General features: G+C 31.9%; 3 protein-coding genes across 4 annotated transcripts; 1 reads left to right on the forward strand and 2 right to left on the reverse strand.

The window, feature by feature from the left end:
* Positions 1 to 6,322: 6,322 nt before the first annotated feature.
* Positions 6,323 to 11,541, forward strand: LOC143225516 (uncharacterized). The gene is made up of 3 exons (XM_076455106.1): positions 6,323 to 6,368; positions 7,512 to 7,997; positions 11,422 to 11,541. Exon 2 carries the CDS (start codon positions 7,520 to 7,522, stop codon positions 7,973 to 7,975), a length of 456 nt encoding a protein of 151 aa, XP_076311221.1. The 5' UTR covers positions 6,323 to 6,368; positions 7,512 to 7,519; the 3' UTR covers positions 7,976 to 7,997; positions 11,422 to 11,541.
* A 71-nt stretch (positions 11,542 to 11,612) lies between these two features.
* Positions 11,613 to 17,851, reverse strand: LOC143225515 (uncharacterized). 2 transcript variants are annotated; one of them, XR_013013899.1, is made up of 3 exons: positions 17,513 to 17,851; positions 14,526 to 16,652; positions 11,613 to 11,747 (listed from the first exon to the last, which is right to left on the reverse strand). XR_013013899.1 is itself a non-coding variant. In XM_076455104.1 (2 exons), exon 2 carries the CDS (start codon positions 16,642 to 16,644, stop codon positions 16,000 to 16,002), a length of 645 nt encoding a protein of 214 aa, XP_076311219.1. In that variant the 5' UTR covers positions 16,645 to 16,652; positions 17,513 to 17,851; the 3' UTR covers positions 12,584 to 15,999. The 2 variants fall into 2 exon arrangements, 1 of the variants encoding a protein (XP_076311219.1); XM_076455104.1 differs by lacking the exon at positions 11,613 to 11,747 and having other exon boundaries at positions 12,584 to 16,652.
* A 4,613-nt stretch (positions 17,852 to 22,464) lies between these two features.
* Positions 22,465 to 25,742, reverse strand: LOC143225517 (uncharacterized). The gene is made up of 3 exons (XM_076455107.1): positions 24,955 to 25,742; positions 23,397 to 23,887; positions 22,465 to 22,764 (listed from the first exon to the last, which is right to left on the reverse strand). Exon 2 carries the CDS (start codon positions 23,872 to 23,874, stop codon positions 23,437 to 23,439), a length of 438 nt encoding a protein of 145 aa, XP_076311222.1. The 5' UTR covers positions 23,875 to 23,887; positions 24,955 to 25,742; the 3' UTR covers positions 22,465 to 22,764; positions 23,397 to 23,436.
* Positions 25,743 to 27,666: the final 1,924 nt, after the last annotated feature.

The raw sequence follows: 27,666 nt of genomic DNA on the forward strand, positions 1-27,666 counted from the left end.
ATGAGATGAGGTTTCTTTTATTATCAAGAATCAAAATATTTGTGCAATATGTTCAATATAGCATCGTTCAATATAACTGTTTTTGTAGGAAATCAGTTACAGTGTGAGAAAGCATTGATATTCATGAACGTACAGACCTTATAGTGCTTGAGAGAATCCAAATTACAAAAAAACATTTATTGCAACCGATTAAAAGAGACAATATTGTTAATGAAAAGCGACATTTGGACGTTAGGTCATCAAATACACAAGAAAGCATTTCTATTCTGACCTAAGCTGCCTAACCATGGAAATTATAATCATGCTTTGGTTGTTTTTATAGTTGAAGTTTGAATAAATTAATTTGTAACAAATATATGTTAAAAGACAGTTTTGAGTTTTCTAATGAAATACAATTGAAGTTTTATAGTGACGTTAATTGTGCCAACTTTGATATTGAATCATCGTATGTAAACATACCTTAATAGAAACTATGTAGTCATGTGCTGATTTGACTTATAGTACCAATAACTTGAACAATGTTAGACTTCCTAAATCATTTTTGTTTAAAAAAAAAGCTACCTGATACACATATTAACCTAGTTTCGAATTATCTGGAAAACAGTTTTTCTTAGTGTCAAACAAATTGTTAATAACGTTTTTAGCTACCTTGCGTGGCGGTGAATTACATTCTTCTTTAAAAAGCCACCATAAAGAGGAAATATATTTCTGTGTTTGAGGGATTCTTTATTGACCTTTAACACTTGTTATTAGTTACTACGAAATCTTGGAAGCCTATGTTATGTTTCTAGGAAACAGAACGGTTTGTTTATTAATTTCGCGCAAAGCTAGCCGTTCCTAATTTAGCAGTGTAAGACTAGAGGGAAGGCAGCTAGTCATCACCACCCACCGCCAACTCTTGGGCTACTTTTTACCAACGAATAGTGGGACCGACCGTCACATTATAACGCCCCTACAGCAGAACGGGGAGCATGTTTGGTGCGACGGGGATTCGAACCCGCTACTCTCAAATTATGAGTCGAACGCCTTAACCCAACTGGCCATGCCGAGCCTAAACAGAACGGAATTTTCCATCTTTACTTTAATACTTTAAATTTCAGCTTTCAATTTTGTAATGAATTTGAAGTTATATACTTATTTTACTAGCTATGTTTATTTCAGTTTATTGCATGTAACCTATGTTGTTAATAAGTATTGCCTTTTCTCTAAATTTGTAGAAGATTCTCGAGCGTAAGAATCAACAATGCATGATGTATATAAAATACTAGTTACTGGATGAACTGTTGCCAAGTGAACTTTCGAGAATGTCGTCTTAAAGTTTATAAATCGACACGCTGAGAGAAAGTTTAATAATATTGTTGGTCTCCTACAGTATGTATACTATAAAGTGTAGTGTTATTCTTATAGCAAAGCCACATCGGGCTATCTGCTCAGCCCACCGAGGGGAATCGAACCCCTGATTTTAGCGTTGTAATTCGGATGTATACTATAAACCTCGGAAGCTATAACATTTTTTAATCAGAAAACCACAAATATTTGAGCAGAAAAGTTCATATATTTCGACCATTACAAACTGTTCAACTTCATAGAATTAACTCCGAATTTCAGTATTTATTCGAAGGCATCGCATAATTTTAATGGAAAACTCAAGTGTGAGCAGCAAGAGATAGTTTACCCAGTCAAGTACATTGTACCAATATCAACACAGAATTATTCGTTCGTCGTGAACCGTCGATAAATATTAGTTTCAGACCAGAAAAAAGACTCATCATTCCTTGTAAGTCTGTAAAAGTCTTGTATATAAATTATTATTTGTAATAACCGTTATTATGAATTGAATTTTTGTTTGTATGTTAAAATATATTTGTATTAAGAAAGAAAACTGTGTGTAACAATCTTGTTCAAAAATATCATAAATTTGATACATATCGACATTCAGTTATTTTCTAAATTCAAATTTCCGGTTATTTGAATGGTAATACGTAACGTACATAATAAATCAGACTCGTCCGGGGTAGATTGTAATACATAAACAGAATAATTCGGAGATTTCTCCGAGATAAATTATAATACGTAACAATTTAAGCTTACTTAATAAAATTTATCGTTAGGAAAACTAAACAATTATTGTTACTTAATATCAGAAATATAGATATTAATAGAAATATTAAACGATCATTGTAATCTTCCTGTAACAATATATTGTTACTCAGCAAGTTTTCAAAATAATTCTTGGAAATTGAAGCCCCCCTCGCTAGTACAGCGGTATGTCTCCGGATTTATAATCCTAAAGTAAGGGGTTCGATTCCCCTCGGTGGGCTAAGTAGATAGCCCGATGTGGCTTTGCTATAAGAAAAACACACACACTTTGAAATTGAAAGGTGATTCATGCTGATTGTAAGAATAACAGTTAAAATTTGCGCATATTCATAATAAATATTTAAATCAAAGTTACCAAACAAATAATTTAATAAAGCTCAGTTGTTTTTTTCTAGTTATAGAATAAGATTACTCAACTCAACCACAATCATAGCCTGGGCAATAACAACTTACAAATGTTAAAAGTTGTTAAATATATAATGAAAGTTTAATTAATTGTTAAAAAATAGATTAATTTTTGTCCACTTTACTTCCAATCTGAAAACGTTGCCCGATCTAAACTAATTCCTATGTTTTCATTAGGCTGATAATAGTTTAACTTTTATTTTAAAACAACAAGATCTATCATAATTGTCTTACGCTTGTTAAAGACTATGATCAAATGCCACTTAATTACCCCTATTGTCCAGATTTGTAACCTATAATTATAAGAATTGTAAAAAAAAAACGTAATTTCAAAAAGTTGAACAGAACTAGTGTGAAATATTCCTCCCATAGCATCCATTACCTTAATAACTTGATAGGTATTAGACCATCAGTAGTTTTACAATAATGTCTAGCATCCTGAACAGTTTTTGTTCGAAGTTGGGTAAAATGTATCCTTACAAAATATTTTTCTCACGTGTACCCCACTGCAATGAAAAATAACATGACTTCAAACAAAATCACAAAAGAAAGTAAAATAAGAGGCACATACATATATATATATATACTGTTCTACGCCAATAATGTGACAAAATCTATAGCTCTTTCGGTGATGACGTTCAACGCTAAATGTCTAATGACAGGTTAACAAACATATATATCGATTTTATATATAAATTTTAGTTTACTTTAGGTTATTTTATGAAGCAAGCTGATTTATGTAACAAACATATACAGTGTGCCCCAAAAGTCAACTGACATGGTATCATAAAGGAAATTAACACTGCTTTTCTTGTTTCTTTAAAATTTGTGTGGTAATAAAACCATTCATTTTTTAACGTGTACAGATGATCTGCATTAAATATATTCAGTAGTGTATCGATTTTCAGGAAGGATACTTCAAGCATGTTTTCTAAATATGTATAGACTTTCACCAACCAATCTTTAGGACACCCTACAATTTAATATACTTATTGTGTATATTTCTGTACTTTGTAAGTGCACCAAGTGCTATGTAGTAACCTAACATAACTACGATATTTTATTATCGTCTCGGCCTTGCACGACTGTTTGACTCGGGCGCTCAACTCGTAATCTAATGGTCATGGGTTCGAATCCCGTCACACTAAACATGGTCGCTCTTTCAGCCATGTGGCGTTTTTAATATAACGGTCAATCACACTATTCGTTGGTAAAAAGTAACCAAAGAGTTGGTGGTGGGTGCAGAAGATTAATATTATTTGCAGCCAATTCATCTACATTATGAACTGAGCTCCAGTGTTCACACAGTGTTATTAAATCAGTCAATAGATCTTCAATGTTGCTCACTTTAATATAAATGGTAGCTTTGCGGGCCTGAAATACTTGTTTGTACTAATCGATAGTCACAACTACATTTAGCAAGATTCCAATCATCAAGATGCAAGAAAATTACCACACAGAGTCAGCTATACATTTAACTGTAGTTCTTATTTGAAAGCCTGAGCACTATTATACTTACCACCCATACTGGATCCATTGCGATATCCTATGCAATCCATTATTGTATTTCGTGATCAGCTAAGCAATCAAGTATTAGGTTAGAAATATCAGCTTTAGTCTTCTTATTGCAATCAATGAGTTTTAGAAACCTTTCTTAAATGACAAAGAAAAAAACATTTTAAGAAGATATATATAATACCTCAAGATAAAAGTTGTCTGCTCTAGATTGGATGAATCAGGTGTCGAGTCCATTGTGATAACAAAGTATATTACTGAGAGTCTTTCCTCTAAACTAATGTGACGTATATGTTAAACATAGGTTGCTTTGAATTCATTCTGGGACTCACCTGACGAGTAGTAATCTAGAAGATAATAAGCTTTTCGTTGAGATTCTACAAGTCTCCCTACATATTCCCTTAGAACTACATCGCAGTGTCTGAGGAGCTTAATTATCCCTAAAAACATTGCCACCAGTTCTTTGGGATGATCCACAAAAGACTAAACCTCTCTCTCCAAAGAAAACGACATCATTTATAATCCTCTATAGGACATCATTCCATTTTTCTGCTCTTTAAAGAATATTATTTTAAAACTGTAAATCAACTCAGTACTTTGCTCCAAAACGTCTTTCAACCACACAACACTCACTATAGCATTTCTTAAAATAAACACTTCTATCATATTCTGAGGGCCTATCATAAAGTTTTTTAAAGTCTGTTGTTCACAGCCAGCAGTTATAATCATAGAGCGTGATGAAGTTAGAGACTTGGTGAGAAGTCGACATCTAAAACAGTACAAAGCTTGTCTAATATTACTCCATACTAGCCACTCATGTGACTGTATTTATAATTTTCGTCAGATATTTTAGAAGACAACTTGGAAACGTAAAATCATTAGTGTTTTTTAGAGGCCCGGCTCTAACATTTAACTTAAGGTTTTCAGTTGATACACTCTCATCAGTTAAGGCACCAACATCAAAGCCACTAAGTTTTTGTGACCTTTCTGAAATATATTTTGAAACTGTTCCTCCAAAAGTAATCACATTAAACTGTAGATAGTCACTTTGCTTTTCTGTAACACGACATGATGTAAGATTTTCATTCTCATTGTTATTAATATCATTTGACATTTCATCATTCTCAGTCGATTTATTTGAAGTAACAAACTTGCTTCATGGTACTTACTGACATCAGACCTTGAATGAAAAGCATTTTTTCATTTTTTTTACCCTTTCTTTCAACATATGCTAAACATTTTATTCAAATTAATTTACAATACGCTGAATTCTCTACTTCTATTAATACCGGAGATATTCAAGCAAGCATAGACAACTGTCTCATGACTGACAAGTTAAATCACTCGGGAGCCGAGTAGCTTTTGAGACTCTTAACTACTGTTAATATATGCGCACTCTTTACAGTTCCAACTAATACATGTAAATGTCCTAAAGATTATTACCCAATGACGTGCTACTTTAAATCTCAGAACAGCTGGTATGGGTATTAACACGTCTATTAATAAGGAGAGAACAACGTTTCGACCTTCCTATCATTTTCAAGTTAAGTGGGTTTCTCGTCATCAAGGATGTGTTACTCTGTTTAGATCAGAGTGTAAATGTGCATAGTACATTAAAAAAACGAAGCCTACACTATAAAGCTTATTTTAAAAGCAAATAAACCTTTCAGCAGCTTATTTAATAGGTTTGACCAAATATAAGCATTTTTAGTTTACTTCAATACTTTAAACGGTACGTCATTCTGATGTATAACACACTATGTCACGTGACTTAATAACTGAAGAAACTAAATCTTCGTTTCAGTGTAAGTTATTTCATTTAAATAACTAATAAAATAACAAGCGTATTGATATTCTACATTAGTTAATTGCTTTGGAACTTTTAACGTAATGTTTTTGTATTTTTATGAAATGTTGATATCATTACTTTAAACAGTTACAGTAAAGAATAACGGGTAATTTTTCTATAATAGCGTACCCATTCTAGTTGCTTAGTAAAGTGTAAATTCAGTTTCATTATGCAACTTTCTATTATCATCTTGTTGTAAGTATCAAGTTAATTGTTAAACGTTCATACTACTTCCATACTGCAAAAGAAGTAGGTTGAGACATTTGTGAAAACTCATGTGCAGCGACTGTAACTCTTGTCCTTGCATCTAAGATCATGGATTTCTCTCACTCTATTCACACAACTGTTTACTCCGCCCTTCATTGTTGAACAACTGCGTCCTGGGTCGATGCTTTTCCATAGTTTTTGAAAGTATAAAAGCCAAAATCAGAAATATGTGTTTCGTAATTCATAACTTAAACCACACTGTCGTCTCTTGTCGACTTTGGTCAAGATTAAGGTAGGCTTATTAAAATAATCTAAAATTTATTATCATTAGTAACCATCGTAGTTGAAGAATGCTGTTAAAGCTTTATTTACACACACACACGTGTTTAACAAGTCTGGAAAAAACTAGTTAGTGCCCTTTAAAACTTAATTATCAAACAAAGTTAAAAAGCAAATGATTTCAAATAGAACTAAATTATGAAAAAATTCTTCTGTGCGTTCACGTGTTTAACTGTTCTATATAATAATGTATAAATATTAAAATTTACAGTTTACTTTCATTCAAAAGGTGGCTTGGCATGACCATGTGTTTAGGGCTGCTCGACTCGCTATCTGTGGGTCATGGGTTCGAATTTCCGTCACACTAAACATGCCCAAACGTGGTGGCATTATAACGTTACAGCCAATCTCACTATTCGTTGGTAAAAGAGTAGCCCAAGAGTTGGCGGTAGGTGGTGATGACTAGCTGCCTTTTCTCTAATTTTACACTGCTAAGTTAGGGATGAATATCGCAGATAACCCTCGTGTAGCTTTGTGCAAAATTCAAAAACAAATAAACTTTCAAAATGGGGGCGCGAAAAGCTTCGTGATTTTGTACTAGTTAACTATGTTTGAAACTGTGCGTGGCCGCAAAAAATTTACTGTATTTGAGTTTTCTATCTGGTCTGGAACTGAATATTGTGTGTAAATTTGTAAAACTATTGTATATAAATCATTATTTGTAATAACCGTTATTATAAATTGTATTATTGTGTGTATATTAAAATATTTTGCGTTAAGAAAGATAATTGTGCTTAAGAAATATAATCTTGTTGGGAAACATCATAAATTTCATATATATCAACATTCAGTTAACTTCTAAATTAAAATTAAAATTTTCGACTATTTGAAATCGTAACACGTAACATAATAAATTAGAGACTCGTACGAGATAAATTATAATACATAATAATAAACATAAACAAAGATACTTTTTAAAAAAATAAAAACTGTGATTTCTATCTTCACGACGCTGTAAATGTACAGTAATCTGTAATATGTTTATTGGTGCTTTCCGGTTCTGTTCTTATTATTGCACATCTTGCCAATTCTGATTCAAATATTATCTACTTAATAACTTAAAAATTACTAAATATAACTATTTCATTTCTTCCAGATATCAACATGCTTCAAATGGTTAACGTAGGGATGTTACTACTGTTGCTTTCAGTTGTTCAGAATTCCCGCGCTCGTGGCGGTACATTTCGTTCACTCGCGTTTGTTACTGAAAATCCAGTCCCGAATGTTACCCAGATAGACATGGCTAGAGACTATGGTGGTGGAGGTGGTGGCTACGGCTCAGCTCCATGGTATGAAGAGCGATCCGATTTAGAAGAAATCCTTCCTTTTCTCCTTATTCTGCTGGCTCCTTTAGCTCTCGGTGCTCTCCTTCTGCCAATCGGGGCCGCTCTGTTAACCAGTTTTCTTACACTATTTGCTGGAACTACAGGAATTTTAGCAGGAAGGAGAAGGAGAGAAGTATCGGAAGCAATGAAGAGCAATCGTCTGACGTCAGACAAGATCCAAGAGCTACTGGATAAGGTAGACACAGCCGTGAACAACTACAGGAAATCAAGTTGAACGCTAACTTTGCATCATAATAGTACGTATGCACACCAAGTTTTCATATTTATCTTCAGATAAGTATATATGATTTATTTCAAAAAATTATTTGACAAGACCTTTTTCTTGCAACAATAATTCTATTCTTTATACATTACACAACCATAGTTCTAAGCAAGGCGTTTTTCACAACCGAAAAGCAACCTCTATGAATTGTGCTCGTAATAGTACCATGACACAACAAATACGTCAAAGCAACAGATCGATAAACATGTAGATGTATAAGTCCTCCAAAAGTGTTGGTAAAATAATGTATTGATTAAGACACAATACCAGAAAAAATGTTATTTATATAACGATATGTTCATTAACCAGCATTACGTCCTCACAACTTCTATTAATGGCACAATACTCTAAAATTATATACTTTAATCCCTGTACACAACAGTTAAAATATGCAGCATGTAACAACATCATTTCCATAGGTTGTATGTCCAGTTGGTTGTATGGCATTCCTACATTGTGAATCCGAGTATTTACGGTTTGAGCCTTGTTGTCACAAAAATTGGGTTCCATTTGTTTGTTTTAGAAGAAAGCAACGATGGATTGACTGCCGTGTCCGTCGTAGAAAATCAAACTGTGAATTTTAGCGTTGTAAGTCCCTAGATTTTCCACTATCTCACCAGGAGACAAACACCCTTCGGACTTTCGTACATTGAATGTGTTATAAAACTAACAATTTAATCCCACTATTTGTTCACATAAGACCTAGCGTAGAATGCTGCTCACTTACTACTTTCCCTCTAATCTGTCGGATCAAAATTATACATGGCTGTGCTAATATAGCCATTACCAAGTTTCGTGTAAAATTCTGAAACTCCAGGACTGAAATGTCATTATTATCCTTAAAATGTTAATTAACAACATGAGTTAGCTGTTTCCTTTATATAATATGGAGTGGTATTCATTTCATTTTAAAAAATAAGTTTATATTGTGAAAATTGGTATTAAACACTGTAGCCCGTTCGGGTTTTACTCTCTCTATTTTTTAGTGTCATTTTGCAGTTATTTTGTTTGCCTATTTCTTTATATTTTGGAATATGTATGCAATGCTTTATATATCAAAAATATAGATAATATGGTTAGAAATATGCTATTAATCAAATAATATATATATATGTATTCTAATAATGGCTTAAATATTCAACGACACCCTACTTTAAAACCATACGCAAATCATTCTTATAAGGTTCCATTAACTCTCTGTATTTACCAATTACGAAATAAGTTTGTAATGATCTTGGCGTTATTTTTTTTCTAGATCTAATCAGTTGAGAAGTTAAAGTAAGTGTGTAATAACAGAGCTTGCTAACGTTCATCTATAGTTTCATCTACTCATTACTCCACTAGACATCTATGAAGGAATGAAATAAAAAATCATCTCGTAAATATTTCAAAACATATTTCGATCAATAAAAATATCATAATAAGTCAGGTACCTTTTAAATGGAGAAATATGCAAAGATTTATTTATTTATAAGGACTGCTGAGAGGCGAGAGTAGTTTGAATTGGTGTTTTGATTCTATTTATTATATCATTTTTTTAATTCTTGTTAATATTTTGAAAGTTTGCCTAACTTTCCTTCAGGCTATAAAACCGTAGAAGTAAAATCACACACAAATGTAAAACTCACACGAAAGGTTTGCTTGGATAAAATTTTATTTGTAGTATGAATTGTTTGAAAAATCATGTCACGATATAATCGAACAGTTAGAACAGTAAAATGATTGGTTTCACTTTCGTTTTGCTAATAACTATTGTGTACCCTTAAATCCGGAAACTGAAAAATAATAAAAGAAATTCGATATACGTTTTTATTACGTTGTAAAAAAATACTTACTTGGGACTTTTATTTTAGTTATGCAATCATAGAATATATCACATCATGTAACTGAAGAAGAGAAAATTTTGCTGATTTATAATGTTATTGATCAAACACAATATTTGTCCATTTTCTTCAGATGTAGTATGTGATTCACAAAATTTTGGAAATGTGTTTAGAAGGCTGATGTTGTGTTAATTTTTATATATTTTTAACGTCCTATGAAAGTTTTATACTTCTAATGACAAGACAACATTTATAACTCAATTCATTCATTTCTAATATTTAGTTCTTGTGTGTTGTGTACATACTGTTCGTCATAATAAAACACCAAAACATCAAACATACTCCCTTAATATGTTAACGCATAAAATAAAAACAATAACATTACTTATCTATTTTCTGCATATCATCAAGCGTGGTGCTCACTTCATTTAAAAAACAAGCTTATATCTTGAATATTGATATTTAATATTGAAGTCCGGCATCTTCAGGTTAACATGATAACCTAGAAAGATCGAAAAGTTGTTCTCTACTTATCAGAAACTCACAATCGCCAATTTGAAGTATTTACATCTAATTTATAAAATAATGGTAACTTACAAATTTCTCGCGAAAACATAAAATGTAATTTATATATTTTTATTTTCAGAAGCCTTAAAAAATTTTTTGTCATATTATAAAATGAGTGCCGTGTAGTGGAGAACTTCGGTACTACGGCTGCATGATTCTGTTTAAAATGACAATAGCTAAACAAAGAATGATAATTATAGACACCAGTCATGAACATTATTGCTACCATATTTAATTTAAATAAAGTGTTAAATATATAACATGGAAAATATACACCTTAACTCAAAATATACCTGGTATCAAAAGTCACAGTATAAATTGACAATAAAATAAGCGGGTTTTTTTATACAATGTTATATTACTTTAAAAACATTTATAACAAATTTCATTTACATTAAAAATTTATCTTTGAATATGCAAGGGTTCAACAAAAACTCATAATTTACTGCTTATCTGTTTTCAATCAATGCGTTTTAATTCTGGTTTATCTATTTTTCCCAATTTAAGATAAACATAGATTTTTTTCTCCTTTCTCTTTGATTTTATTTAATTACAAATAAATTTAAACGAAAAATAAAATTAAAAAAAAGCTTAAATTATTGATTTTAATTGCTACTTGGAGGATTTTTAAAGCTTATTTTAGTAAGTATGTATCTAACATAAAACATACAGTACTTCAACACCAAAACAGTTTTTCTTTAATATGTTGCTGTTATTTTAGAAAATATACTTGAAATAATGATTTAGTAAATTTTTATGTACACGATTTTTCAAAAAGCTTTTTATTTATGTACAGTTTCATAATTTCCTAAAATGAATACAATGATGTTAATAAGTTATTTTAAATAGCAAGTTTAAACAAAACAGTTATAGTTCATGACTGATTTTACCATTGTGCTTACAGTACAAGATCTCATCGATGTTACACATTTTTAAACTTATCTATTGATTTATACAGTATTTCTAATAAATCCATCAAGTAATCAAATGGTACTTTATTTGTCAAAGTTGATCTACGTCGTCTTCCAGCGGACCCCAGTGACGCAGCAGCTTCTGTTATTACACCAAAAATTTTTGGAAGACTAGCGACAAATGTAAACATGCCAAGAATAACAAAAACAGGCAAAACAAGTGCTCCGATAAACTCTAGTCCTCTGATACCTCCAATTCCAAATATCTGTCTTCCTGATTCTGATGGATTCAGATCTCCTGCAGGCAGGACTGCTCCCTTCTCACTTCGTTCTTCACCCACCACAGCCAAACAAAAGACTCCACAACTGAAGCTAAAAACTGAAACTAATAGTAGTTTCCACCAATCAGCCATCATTGAGAAACTAGAAAAGTCGAATTTACAACGGCCGTGTTCAGTTATACAGGACTACTATTCATGTTGTTTCTTTATTTTAAACTATTCGTTCGGTAACTTTAATTTTAAAACGAGTTTAACCTAACTTCAAACATTAATAATTTACCAAAACATAATTTAATGTGTTTTATGATCAGATAATGACAGAATAGTTACAATTTCTTAAGCTGCGTCATGAAAAACTGCACTAACGTTTAAAGTTTTTAGCAGTTAATACCAAGTATGTTTATTGCGCACTTAATTACATTACACGTAAATTCTTATATTTACTTTTCAAACACTTGCTACGAAATTTTCTAAAACCTCTTAAAACGAATACACAACGACCAAACAGCTAAGAGTTAATTCCTTTCATATAAAAAGAATATTCTTTGTTATACAGTCATCATAGAAATTAGTGCAAATATATAGTGCATCCTAAAATACCAAATACTATAAAAATAATATCATTGATTCAAACAGTTTCTTTTATACCTGAATAATGTGCAAAAAATACTTTTGTAATAAAAATGGGAAAATGTTTTATAAATAATTTATTTTTAATGCGGTATAACCTTTATTACAAAGAATTGCACAAATAATCTCTTAAAATAAAGTGTACAGTTTGTTGTAAGATGATATCCCCTGGAAACTCTCATGTAAATAAAGTATGTCATTCATTGTCAGATGTTACCAAATAAAATATTTTAAATAAAACGTACAATTTATTGTCATATATTGTATAAAAAATATCTTGCAAGTAAATTACGCTATTCATTGCAACACAGTATATAAAGGATCTTCCATAAATAAAGCGTGTCGAGTGCCTTAGCCACCTGGCCATGCCAGACCACAAGTGAAGTGTATCATCAATTTTTAGGCATTGCTAAAAAAATTATTGCATAAGTGTTTCTTTCATTTTTAAATACTGTACAAAATACCTTATACCTGGAAGTTCTGTCTTTCAGTGCCACGCATATCCAGTGAACACGTTACAAATTAATCTTTTGCATATAAAGATAACCATATTTTATCGCACAAAAAAAGCTCGTTCGAGTAAATAATTACACCGTGAGACACCAAACAGAGTTAAAATAAGTAAGCTAAGTGAAGCATTTAATGTTTACTAAGACATCGGAAAAAATATCGTTCATTCAAAAATAATCCTTATTGTACAAAAGCAAATAAAGATCCTGTCTTGGCTTAATTCTGTTCAAAGAACTAGATATTGAGTACTATCATAGCCAAGGCTGACGCAAATTATACGAAACTATCTACAATACGAAGTTTAATGTGTTGAAATTGGGCTCATTAATAAAACACAACCAGTCTAAAATTCGTATTTTTTAAACAGCTTCAACTTCTTTATGAAAAATCACGTTGATGAATTTATAATTCAAGCATAGCAAGAAGATGTTTTACATTCGTAAGTTATGCTCAAGATTGATTTGTTTGTTTTTGAATTTCGCGCAAAACTACGGGACGCTATCTGCGCTAGCCGTCCCTAATTTTGCAGTGTAAGAGAAGAGGGAAGACACCTAGTCATCACTACCCACCGCCAACTCTTGAGTTACTCTTTTACCAACGAATAGTGAGATTGACCGTCACATTATAACGCCCCCACAGATGAAATGGCGAGCATATTTGGTGTGACGGGGATTCGAACCCGCGACTCTAGGATTACGAGTCGAACGTCGGGCCTCACAAGATTAATAATTTCTTAATAGATTTTCATTCTGAAATATTTGAAATGCTGAAAAATGTATTTATCAAGCTGTTTCAAAATGTCATGTCGTTTATTAAAGGTCAAGTGATTATACAAAAACCCAAACAAAACCAGCACTTGATAAATCGTATTTCTTTTTAAAAACTCATATGCGACTTAAGAATATTTATTTTCACACTCTTCTCTTTGTAAAGTACATTAATATAAACCACCTTATCTATTCTCTGATGATCTTGAAACTCCTTAATAATAAGGAATATAGAGTTTGCGATTTATCATTTATGGTGGTCACTAAAACCAATAATAATCTGTCTATAACCAATACAACCAATGAAAAACGATCTATGTCTCATTCCTTATAACAGTTGCTACTAATGATAATTTACCCACACTCTACTAGTTATAGAACGTAATATTAATAATACGCTATCCATACTCTGCTGTTTATAAGTTACTATTAACGTTACATTGCCCATACACTCTTGTTTCATGACTTTTTGAGTCAACAGTAAGCTACACATTATCTAATGTTCATAAACGTTAAAATAAAGTATTATTAAGTACGTCCTACTGTTTAAAATAATTAGAATTAATTCTACATTACAAACACTATACTTTATATCCCAAGTATAGAATTCAACAAGTTGCTCATACGCTTTTGTTTTTAACTGTGCTCATATTCCATTAACATGCTAATGAAATGCAGTTGATCTTGTATTATTGTACTACAAGTAATACACCACATAAAACTTTATACTAACTCAAGTAATACTGAAAATAAAACAAAATATCATACTAGCATACTTCATTTCATTATTAAAAAATTATGTTTTTTGTACTTACATATAAGCTGTTATTTTATACTAGATATGAGACTTTTCTACTACAATTGCACACTTTAGAGTTCAGAGCATAGTTTAAGTCAATTGCAAAGATACACTGCTGTTTAAAAAAAAAAAAGGGGGTGGAATTACCATTATCAGATAGTACAAAGAAAAGATACAATGCTCTGACTCTTCTTAACTTGAAAATATTACGTACCTGTAAATATAAAGCTTTAGCTCCGACTAAACTGTAAACCAGTTACTATTTGCTTTATTGAGTACTTAGAAGAATGAACAAGATACCTGACGACGAAACCAGTTGGCTTCTATTTGATGGATAATTATCTATCGCCTTCAGCAAACATGTACGAGTTTAGAATTTTTGAGTAAGCAATGGGTAGAGGCTTATGCAGACCTTTCAAATTCATTGTAATTCTGCCATATCACTTCAAAGCCTCAAAGTAATGTGGATGAGAGGTTAATACAATATTTCATTTCCAGTTACTAAATTTAATGAAATATAGTAAAGTACTGCAGTGGATTCCATTGGTCTCATTCGTTATTACAACGTGCTCGCTTCTTACACTTGCACATTCCAATGATAATGGATCTTTAATCATAAGATAAAAAGAATATTTTTATCAATTTCCTTAAAGTAAGTTTCCACGTGAACAAATGAAAGGCTAGAAGTTTTCTTTTGTTAATTCCATATTAATGTAATTGATACAAAGTATGATAGATAAATATTTGATACCTTTTTCACGAAATCATTAATAAGTCTATCGGTATTTGGTTACAGAGGTGAACTAGCATGTTACATATTCTCATTTTCTTCAGTTTTGTTTGTTTGAACAGATTAATAAACAAAAGGGCATTAGCACATATATATAGAATTCCTCGTGAAGCATCCATACAATGAAGATTATTAATAACTTTACTAATGTAATCATATATTTCACTTGATACTCAGAAATGTAGGGCACAGTGATGGAAAGAAAAGTTCAATGCGTATAGTTTTATCAAATTTAACAACAACAAAGATGAAGTTTGTTTAAGGTTTGTGAAACATAAACAGTGTTTATATTTCTAAAATACTTCTTTCATAAGAAATTACATTGGAGGTCTTTAGTTCGTTAGGCCTTCACTACGGTTGCATTGATTTTATGGCGTAATCTGCTCTCCAGTTGAATTTATTAACCTTTATTATTCTATATTTTCTTAAATTATTGTACATTAAGTCATGCAAGTAAATATTCATACTTTCCAAATTATAGACTTCAGGCTATAGGTATAGCTATAATGTCTTACGATATGTACAAATAGTTGAAATTGAATCAGTATAAAACCTTATATTGAACCATTGTTCGAGTGTAAACTATTTATTTTAAAGTAATATTCTTACACAGAAGAACCAGTTAAGTAAAAAGCTTCGAAAACATCACATGTAACATAGAAATTAGGTTTAGAAATATATACCGCCTGAAATTGCCATCCTTATAATCTGGGGTTATTTTTCACTAAGAATAATGGCAGGTAGGCCAGGTTAAATTTATTTATGATAATAAATATAATATATATACACTAAATACATCCTGGTATTCCTAAAACTAACTAATATCTTTGTTTTGCAGAGCCGATAGAGTTCATCATCTAAATTTACATATTTGTTTTTCAAATTCGGGGAAAATACATCATATAACTGAGTTACTCTGCTTCTCAGAGACACTAAGTTCGTTGCTAATATTCTCTCGAGCTAACTGTCGCAAAAATCCCACAACCTTGATAACGTCTTCTAATAAGAAAGCCCCGTCATCTGTAGACCGTAATTGTCTCCTGATGTGGTTATTGACGACTGCGTGAGGAAAACGAGGAAAATGTGGTGCTATAAGATTATTAGCATAAGGCAGAGGGTTAGCACGAAAATACTCATTGATGTCAAAATTTTCATCATCACCAACCAGATCTTCAAGATCTTTTGTGTTTTCTTCATCTTTTCCCTTGGCGTAAGCGAACAGTGGCAAGACTGAATAATATTCCGGGGAAAGTTGATACAGTGGCTTTTGAAGTGCATGAATAGCAGTCAATACTGACAGAGGAGACAATATCAAAGTGTTTATTAAGCGTAGAATATTTCGTACATCATTTGGTGTCAATTGACGAGCTGCGACAGGAGGTGAGCTGTGAATAACGTCATATGTCTTGGGTAATATTGATGGGTCCATCAAGACGTCATTATTTTGTAGTTTTGATAAAGTAGGAATTAAAGCACATGATCCCAGTAGAACTTGGACTAATAACAAAACAATTTTCAGGGAGGTGTTTCCTAACGTCAACATTTTTTTCGCTAGAATATAAAAAGGAAACCATTTTAAATAAAAATCGGTTATAAAACATTTTTATTCTGTTACAATTTTCGTAAAACCTAAACATCGAATTACTCAAGGATTCCATTCTCGGGTGGTCCACAGTTTTGTTTAATTCTACTTCCAGCTCAGAAACTAGTCTTTAAAAAACACGTATAGTTTATAGAATGTGTTAAGGTACTACACGAAAGAAAAGATAGCTTGATCTCCTAAGGTTATAAAGGTTTTTAATATCTTTTTTTTTCATTAAAATTCCCTTAACATGTAGTTTTAACTTGCATATGAAACATAGAAAGAGTTGGACACAAATTCGTAGACAGTTTGAAGGAAAGAATAGTTTTTCGGAAAAAAAGAAATGAATTCAAAGTAAAACTTTAAACTCAACGAAAAAAGCTTTAAATTTCATAAAACCAAAACTAACCGTTGATAAAGAAAATGATAAATTGTAGATTATTATTGTATTAGAATGTTAATGGTTTTGAAGTACCTTAAGTAAGATTCATGCATACATCCTTTATGTAAAACATATCGAGACACTAAAATGGTTATAATAAACTACAAACATTTCATACGACAAAAGTATAGTTAAAACTGCAGAAACGTTTTGACCTATCCATAAAAAAACCGCGGTCTTTGCTAATTGTTATACACGAAAGCATCACCTGTCTATACTTATTTGAGGTTCTAGAGGAAACATAGAAATGCTTGTGTCTGCGCTTCAAGTATTAATATGATTGCTCTGTCTCTAAATATATATATATATTTATAATAAATATATTATTACATGAGAAAACAGGCATGAAGATTTTTTTAAATATTAGTAGTTTTGAAGAATGCTTACCAGTGATATTATATCTTCAGAACATACGAATCAGTTTTATCTCGAGGAACTCAAAGATGATATCCGTTCACTAGTCACTTAAAACCGATCTTTAACTTTCTGGCATTAACAGCGGCAGAGAAAACCAAGTTAAGTAACCACATGTGTTTACGACGAAATAGCTTCTGTAAAATCACCTTTGTAATTCTTCAGTTTTAGATGGGGTGGTCATGACTTGGTAATATTTACAAGTCAGTTGTGTAGACTAGAAATGCCGTACGTTGATTTATGTGGCCCAATATTGTTGTACAATCATTCAAGTAGTTCCGTATTTTTAATAAAAATGTTACACATCCGTCAAAATTTCAAAAATTTATTTCAGCATTCATTTTTTAATGTTTAATGATCGTAAGTCCCCTATTCTTGAATTAGTAATGAATGTTAATGGCAAAATTAGTATTTAGATTTACCAATAAAAGCTTAAGAGCAATATTGAATCTTGTCTTAAGCATATTTTGTAATTCACAAATGTTTGTTTCTTTCATGGAATATTTAATTCATGAAAACCAAACAAAACTTTGACAACATAAACCAGTATTTTTAACAAACCTTGATCTATAAGTGCTAAGTTTTGTAGCTTTATTTATTTTCATGAACATTTAAATGTACAAGAAATTACAAAGGTTTGACACGTAACCTAGAGAATAAAAAAATAGACATGAAATTAGTTGTTGCTACTTTTATGCACATTACAGCAACCCGTGATAGTTTTAGTATTATTGTTATAAGTATATAATTTAAGGTACCAAATATGCTTGCCCTTTCAGCGGTGGGTCGTTATAATGTGACAGTTAGTCCCACTATATGCTGCTGAAAGAGTAGTCCAAGAGTTAGTGAGGGATGATAAGTAAGGAAAGCCTCGTGTAGCTGTGCGAAAAATTCAAAATTAGCAAATTTCTTTTTATTACTCTGTTTTTCATTGCTTTCATTTTAGTTAGTAGACACTTCTATGTACAAAGTTACAAAACGCGTCTAGAATTTAAATTTCGTATCATCATAAGACAGTCTTTTAAACACATCTTTATCGAACTATAGACTTCTAAGTCAAATAATTTCACGAAAATTTGAGTTTTGTATATTTTATTCACCCAGTTTGAAGTTTTTAGAATATGGAAACCTCATTACTAAAAAAAGAGTTTATTTGACAGTTTTAAATATAGCTCCGTATATTGTTCTGAAGTAAATATCTACAGGAGAAAAAAAAATGGTTTTGAAAACTTATATCTTAATCCACAATGAAACAGAGTTAGCCTGAATAACTGTTAGCGTTCACAATAAAGTATGGATTAGGAAATATGAAACTGGATTTCTGTTTTTATATTTTAAAAAAGAAGAATTTGGTTTGAATTTCTCTATACGAGAGCTGTCTACACTAGCTATCCTTATTTTTGAAGTGTAAGACTAGAGAGAAGAAAGCTAGTCATTACTACCAACTGACAACTTTTGGGTTACTCTGTTATCAACGAATAGTAGGATTGACCATTACATTATAACGCCCCCACGGCTGAAAGGGCGAGCATGTTTGATGTGATAGGGATTCGAACTTGCGACCCTCAGATTAGGAGTCGATGGTCTTAACCACCTAGCCATACTGGGCCGGAAGGATTTTAGGTTGATCATATTATACGGACTGGGAAAAAAACAATCAACATGTAAACTAAAGAAAATAGTATTGTAAGTGAAAAAAACTTCGAGGTTGTGGCTTGAACTCATTACCTTGTCTAAATGCTACTCCCCTCTCTCTTCACTCATAATATTTTTTTAACTATACGTATGAAACTTTGAACTTTAATAGATTTAATAATATATATTTATTTTAATAACTATGTTTCAGTTTAATGTATACTTAAAAATGCGTGTACTTAAATTAAAGGTTGTTAAACGTGAATTGCGAAAGTCCCATCTATTTTCTAAATTTATAAAAGATTCTCGAATATAAGAATCAACGATATATATTTTTACATTGTTGTCATTTGAACATTCGAGAACCTAGTTTTAAAGTTTACAAATCGATGAGCGAAGAGACAATGTAATATTGTTTGTTAGTATACTATAAACCTCGAAAGCTATAACTGTGATAAACGCTTAATAACCGGAAAACAACAGATATTTGACCAGAAAAGTTTATATATCACGTCATCCCAGAAGTAATATCCGAAATTTTAATGCAGAAAGTGCATCATCATTTTTGTTTTTGTAAAAGGCTTTAATGACCAAATTATGTAGTAGAACGTATATAAAAATGTTCAGACATATAAAAGAAACTAACTCAACTCCACCTTTTCACATCATTAGTCAAATAAACCCTTATGAAGATGGATGTGCCTGAGGAGCACATTTGGAACATAATGCTTTATGAGTTTAAAAAGGCAATAGTGCAGTAGAAACTACACAAAACATTCAAGGTGTTTATGATGTGAAGTCTCTCAATGAAATAAAATGTCGAAGGTGGTTTCAGAAGTTCAGATCAGGTAACTACAGCTTAAGTGATGCGCCACGTTCAGGTCGTCCTGTTGAGTTTAATGATGACTTGCTGCTGACTGCAGTTGATGAAGATTGTGCTTTAACAGTTGAATAACTAGCACAGAAACTTAATTCAACCCATTGAATAGTTCACCGTCGTCTGCAACAGCTTGAAAAAGTGTCAAAATTTGGAAAATGGATCCCCCATGATTAGACACAAGACAACCTTAGAGCAAGGGTGAACATTTGCACTTCTCTGCATTCTCGTGAATGTAGCTTGCCTTTCTTGGACAGGTTAGTAACTGAAGATGAAAAATGGATATATTATAAAAATGTTAAATGCCGCAGACAATGGCTCAGTACAGGTAAACTGGCTAAAGCACAGGCCAAAATTGACCCATACCCTAGTAAAGTCTTGTTAAGCATTTGGTGGGATATTGTTTCTGTGATCCACTTTGAGTTGCTGCCACTAAATGTAACAATTACATCAGACTTCTATTGTCAACAGTTAGAGCGCTTGAATGTTGTACTGAAGGAGGCCTGCTTTGATCAATCGTAAAGGTGTTTTGTTACACCAGAATAGTGCGTGGCCCTATACAGCAAAGATTACATCTGCAAGTATTGAAGTGATAGACTGGGAAAAAGTTCCACATTTTCCTTATTCTCCAGATCTTGCCCCAGCTGATTATCATCTATTCCGAAGTTTGCAGAACTATCTTGATGGAAAAGAGCTTTGAACACATGAAACTGTCAAAACTACCCTCTCTACATTCTTTTCCTCCAAACCCCGAGAATTTTATATAAGTGGCATTCAGAAGCTTGTGAATCATTAGCAGGAAATAATTAATAATAATGTGATGACATACATTATTGATTAAATAACATTAAAAGCGTTTGAAATCCTTTGTCTTTTTCTGAACCTAAAATCGGACCTTACTTAACGGATGACCTGATAGATTTCGAACATTGCAAACAGTTTAGCTTCAGTGAATTAACTTCGGAAGTTAGTATTTCTACGAAGGACATTAACTATTTTCGTCAGGAAAAAACTCACGTGTGAAAAAGCTAGCGAGCTTCCCGTCAAGTGAAGTATACCTGTTTATCAACATAGAATTAATTCGCTCATCGTGAACTGTCGATAAAATATTCAGTTCCAGACCAGATAGAAGACTCAGTATTGTTTGTAAGTTTGTAAAACTCTTGTATATAAATTATGTGTAATGATTATTAGTAATAATCGTTATTACAAATTGCATTGTTGTTTGTATAATAAAATATATTTGTGTTAAGAAAAACATTTGTATGTATCAATCTTGTTGGTAAATGTCATAAATTTCATAAACAACGACATTCATTTAACTTATAAACTTAAAATAAGGATTTCAGGCTATTTTAAATCGTAATACATAAACAAACGTAACATAATAATCGAAGAGTCGTCCTATATAAATTATAATAAGTGACCGTACTAATTTGTTTAGTTGTGGCCAGATAATTTGTAAGTTGATGTAAGACCACCCAACCAAACCATAAAAGTCTAACTATTCACTAAGAATTTAATAACAGAGAGCATCAGCAGCAAAGAACATTCGTCGATCTTTTATGTCTGTTTCGTTCATAAGTTTATGGAATAGTTGTGTTTGAAGTTTTTATTAAATACAATTCTTTTTACGGCTTGTTTCTATAAACGTAAAATGTACCTTTAAAACTTAAAAGTCAGCGTTAGATTTTTGAAAGTATTAAACCATAAATTGTGAAAATCTATCAGTAACATTTCCATGTGTTATATGAGTATGAGTTATATGTGTTATATTTATCATTTTCATCTACTTCCATTGCTTTCGCTCTAAGGTTTCTTCTTCAAGGTATTTCTATCTGATATTGCTTTTATCTACTTAATAAATGATCGTAGAAGAGATATCTACGTATCTCTTCAATTTAAAATACTGATAGTTCCATAAAAGACAACATACTGAACACTATGAAAATAGAAACTATTTATGTTTAGATCTTGAGGTAACGTAGCGTCCTACAATTAGCTAGTACATATTAGCAAAATTTTAGTACATGTGACGAAAATGTTCTTATTCCCAGTGAATATTACTTGTCAATGACAACTGGTTAAGTGCTCTATGTCGAAAGGATAGGTTTATAAAATTAAACATGCATTCTACTACCAAAATGTAATGTTGAATTTTCAGGTTAGATAATAACCCGACTTTTGATGACGAAATAACGGAAGAATACTTTGAAGCACATTTTTCGATTATAGAAAATAATAATTTATGCTACTTCAAACAGTAAACTCTCTGATCGTTATTATACCTTTTAAAAAAACTTATTTCAAACCTTGCTTTTAATCCAATGTAAAAGCACTTTTCCTGTTATTATATTCTAATTAATGACATTAATAAATCTACATTAGAAACACTTTTATTCAAATCGTCACAACATTTAGACATGATAAGAGATTGTAATGTAAAAAATGCATTAATAAATAGTTTCACTGACTACTAAGATCTATTATTACAGTAAGAGGGCTTATCACAACTCAAGAAAAACCACTTGAAAAGATCAAAGATTTTGCACCTACGACATACTATAAAATCACAAGGTAAAAAACTGAAACCCAAAAAATATATTCAAAATACTGTACATCTGTCGTTAAATCTTTATTTTGTATTTTCTATTAAGTCCTTCTTCAAACTCCAGGTTTGAAACGCCAGCGTAGATGATGGTACTTAGTATTTCTAAAATAAATAAAATAAGTGGAATGAAAAACTAAACAATAGAAACCTTCCTTATAGTTTTAAAGAAAGGTACAATGAAGTAATATACTGTTGTCAGTCCATTCAGGCAGCAAAGTCCATACCAAGATTACCTAAATAGTGGCATGAATTGATATCTTACTTGTTTCAGCCAAAACCAAAATTTCTGAAAAATTTATTGTCACTGAATATTGAATAGCAATAGGTATACATGTCTTATATGAAAACATTAGCAGCTGTTGCAATTCACAGTTCTTTAATCTGACGGATTTTTCATTTCATTTCATTGGTAGTATATTATAACATAACAACAATGACAACAAAAAGGATCACACTACACCTTAGTTATAAAATAATATGTATTTCTTTAACAATAAATGTGAATTTGTGCAACCCTCTAAACTCGTTGATCTTTACTCAATAGGTTGGTTCTTAATGGTTGTTTTGATCTTTGAAACGTTGCTTCCAAACGTTCTTTGAAACTCTTCTAATATTTTATATAAAAGATAAATGATTCCTGATGCTTTTTTCTAATATTTTTGTTTCTAAACAAATATTTTGTATGCATGTGTCTGTAAACTAATAAGCAATAAGACTATCAGCTACAAACTTACCAATGAAATTGTGCGATACACCAACTTGTGAAGAAAAGGCTTAGTTGTATTTTTTATCTACATTTTCCAAAGCCTTATTAACGTTCTCAAAAATTTCAGTCAGACTTTGTATGAGAGCAGGGTTCACATCATCTAGAGCTCGCCCAGCGCCTTCACGGAATCCACCGATACCTATAAGTGGAAGTAAAAGAGCACCCAATCCGAAAAGGACAAGGATAGGTGCTAGCGCAGTGATCAAAGTTGTTAGAAGGCCAGCTAGCCCTGTTCCCAGACCACCCAAAGAGCCGAGAGCCCCAGTATTCAGAAGAGAGTTGAGTCCACTTAATCCAGAAGCAGTGGCGACACCTGGAACGATAGACTGTCGATTCTCGGGTGTTCCGAAATGAACTTTGTTGGATGAGGAACTAGGAACAGCTTCCAATGAGGATACTAGTAAAGTAGTTACAACCACCAAGACAAAGAGTCGTTTAGCCATCATTGTCTACCTAAAACTGAAAATTAAAATGTAACAAAACGTCTCCAACTACTGAAAACAGAAGTACATTTGTTAATGTTTATTTTCTCAGTAAAATATGGTAACAAAATAATCGTTATAAAATACATTTCATAAACAGATGTTTAGTTGATCGGTATGCTAGCTTTAGTGTTGACTTTCTGAAATGCCCGAAATAACTTTAAGCAATATTCCCTTGAACGAAATAACAAATTATAACTCATAACTATCAACAGACAAGTCTTCTTAGAGAAGAGTGTGCTTCATGTGAATGAAACCCTCTATAGATCCAACCGATAGTAAATCATCTATATGTTATTATTAGTGCAATACATGGGATAAAACGAACTTAAGTGTCAAATGTATAATGCCTTCATAGCTCAAAGTGCGGAGTATACTAACTTAGAATAATAGTACACATTGAACCTTCAGATTTGCAACCTAGCACTCCAAGCTACGCCCGGATTTTCAATATTTAGTGAAAACTAAAGAACTGACATTCAAACCAATAGAAACATTTGCTATTCAGACTCACGTTTTTGGTTTTCTGTAACTTCCAATTCCCGAGACGAGACCCATTCATTACAAACTTTGATAATTAAAAAATAAGTCACAGTAAATATACATTTTTATTGCTTTATTAATCAGTTTGGCTTCATAGTTTAGTGTCCTGTGTTTAATTTCTCTAACTTAGTCATTTTAACAGCACAAATTTCTCTTATTGAAAAAAAAATTGTTCTCTTACCCGGAAAATAATAATTTTTTTTCGTAATTTCCAAAAAATATAATAGCAAAGCTGAAAAAAATAATTTCGTGTTAGTAAAAGTCACATACCTGAAAATGTTATTAGTATTTTCTTCGAAAAAAACAATATGTTCACTATTTCATTAAGAAGATAGTAGTTTAAAAGTCAATAGGTTTTAACTTGAACGATTTGATACATCGAATAAATCAAACAAAATAAATCTATCCTCTGATATAATTCATTAAATTGTCATCACGTTTAACATTGGCCAATTCGTTATATCGACAATTAATTAAATTAATCCGAAACAGCCCACTTACCTACACTTGTGTACACTTACAAGAACAAGGAACGAATAAATTATTGGTTGTTCTTCAATGAACAGAGCTACTCGATTCTGACCATGTCAAGATTGGTTGGAGCTTTTATACCACAGAGGGAGAGGCTGTGTCAATCAACCCGGTACCAGCACAACAGAATTGGTACAAGAGCCTTAAAAATACCATTCTAACTTCGACTTTGTAAGTACCATACCTGTGTAATTTCTCCTCTCTGACAACATGCTGTCATTGGCTAAAAACTAAACTGTCTGTGACGTCATGTCTCTAAATATATCTCAATAGGTCAGCCGTTGAAAGTCCCGGACATACAAAACAACATAGAAAACTGGAAAACTTTCCCGATCTAGATTTACAACTAACTAATTACATGGAAACATAATTATTAACAGATTCTTGAGCTTCAGGCCGACAACTTCAAAACAAAGGTTCTTCCGGCACAAAACTAGGGAGTTTCCAATTAATTTATCTTCATTTCCTATTCACGAGAGGTGGGCTTGTAGGTTACTTCATAAATCACCTCTTTTAATTTTGCAATCGTTTCCGACCTAGATCCTCATTCGTAAATGGGCTTTATAAAAAAAAAACCACTATATAAACATATTCTCGTTGTAGCTCTTAGCACTTATGACCTACTTACATTCTGGTATAAACAAACCAGTCGTAATAACAGTAAATAAATCTCGTAACACAAAACCTGAACAGTTCCTATTTTAAATAAATAGTTTAATTAAAGATATTGAATATTCTCTATTTAGAATAACTCATTATTTTCAATACTCTTGTTTCACGCTCATCAATAACTCTTTCGTTACATTAAGATTGTCACGTGGACATTCCTAAAACCATTTTTTCTATGTGTTTTTATAAGTTTATATTTCACCTGTAGCTACACAATAAGCTATTTGAACTCAGTTCACCACAGGAAATCGAACCCCATATTTTTAACGTTGTAAGACTATAAGCTTACCGCTGACACCTCGTGTTTGTTTTTTAATCTCGCGCCTAGCTACACGGGGGCTATCTGCACTAGCCTCTCACTAATTTAATAGTGTAAGATTAGAGGGAATGCAGCTAGTCATCACCACCTACCGCCAACTCTTGTGTTACTCTTTTACCAACGAATAGTGGGATTGACGATGCATTATAACACCCTAACCCCCCGACTGAAAGTGCGAACATGTTTGGTGTGACGAACATTTGACCTGTGCCCTTCAGTTCAGACTAGAGTCGAATGCCTTAACTACCTGACCATGCCGGGTCGACCTAGCTGGATACAAAAGTAAAGTTCTTTTATTATCTGTCCGCCATTTCCGACAATAGTCTTTTGCGTCTGTTTCCTTCTTTACAGGTAGACGAAAATTTTTGTAATTGTTCTTCCGTTTACTTTATTCAGAAACACTAGAAGGTTTTGTTGAAACCAATGTCGAAAGCTCAGTACTTGTCTAATGATACGTTTTGAGGAAATTTAAAGTGCGTATTTACAGAACAAGTTCGTTATAAATAAGTCATTATTACTATGTTATAAACATTATCGTTACCCAGTGGATCAGCGGTAAGTTTACAAACTTACAACGCTACAATCCGGGGTTTTATTCCCACCGTAAACAGAGAATAAACGACTTATTATGTAGTATTGTACCAAGAAAACAAAGGAATAAAATGTATATTTATTGTCAAAATAACTGAAAGATATAAACATGTAATAAATGGAGTGGCGTTCTGGTACCATTCTTTCTTAATAAACTTGAGTGTTGAAAGTGCCACAACAAAATAAAAGTAAACAAAATTCTATTTCTTTTACGTCCCGGAATAAAAAGTATTCAAATCGTTATTTAGAAGGAACTTGCATACAAACCATCGACATTCATATTTACTATTTCTCAGATTTTATCAGAATTACCGAGTATAAAGACCTTGTGGCTATAGAAAGCATTCTGCGTTAAATTCAAGTAAAGCTTTAGCCTAATTTTAGGCGTCGGTTTGGGTGAATTTATGAGTCACTGAAGTTAAACAGCGAAAACTTGAAAACCTATTTTCCTGAGGTGATTAACAATTGATTTGTTTGACTGTTTCAAAACTTATAGAACAACAAATTTAAATCTCTAGTGTTCTTAGCCAAAGAAAACCTAAACCTACAAGTAAACAAGTTTAACCTTTTCTTTTAAACTCAATATCTCTCGCACGCTGTGTCGTTTTTTTACTGTAAGAACTCACACGGATAACACTTTTTCAATAGAATAGTTAATAAGGCCTCCCAGTGGCCCAGCCGTATTTCTGCGGACTTAAACGCTAAAACCCGGGTCTCGATACCGTGAGGGGTAAATACAAATAGCCCATTGTGTAGCTTCGTGCTTAATTCAAAACAACAGCAACAGTTAATAAAACACAAAAGTATAAAAGCGAATTAACTTCCGAATAATCAAATGTTATTATTTTTGCCTATGTATTAAAATATTTTGAAATGTTTCGTAAACTGAAACCAAAATCTCTTTAATTACATTAGCGGCTTCTTTTACATAACATTGAAAACATATTTAATTATATGTTTGACTAAAACTGCTAAGTAAATATAAAAGCTAATAAAAGTATAACTAGAGACATTTGTGTTTAAAAATGTAATTATTTCCTGCAGTTATTTTTATTTCCGACATGTTCCAGTAGTACATGGTCCATATAACAGTTTATACAAAG

Source organism: Tachypleus tridentatus, chromosome 9, assembly GCF_004210375.1.
Source record: "Tachypleus tridentatus isolate NWPU-2018 chromosome 9, ASM421037v1, whole genome shotgun sequence".
NCBI classification, from domain to species: domain Eukaryota; kingdom Metazoa; phylum Arthropoda; class Merostomata; order Xiphosura; family Limulidae; genus Tachypleus; species Tachypleus tridentatus.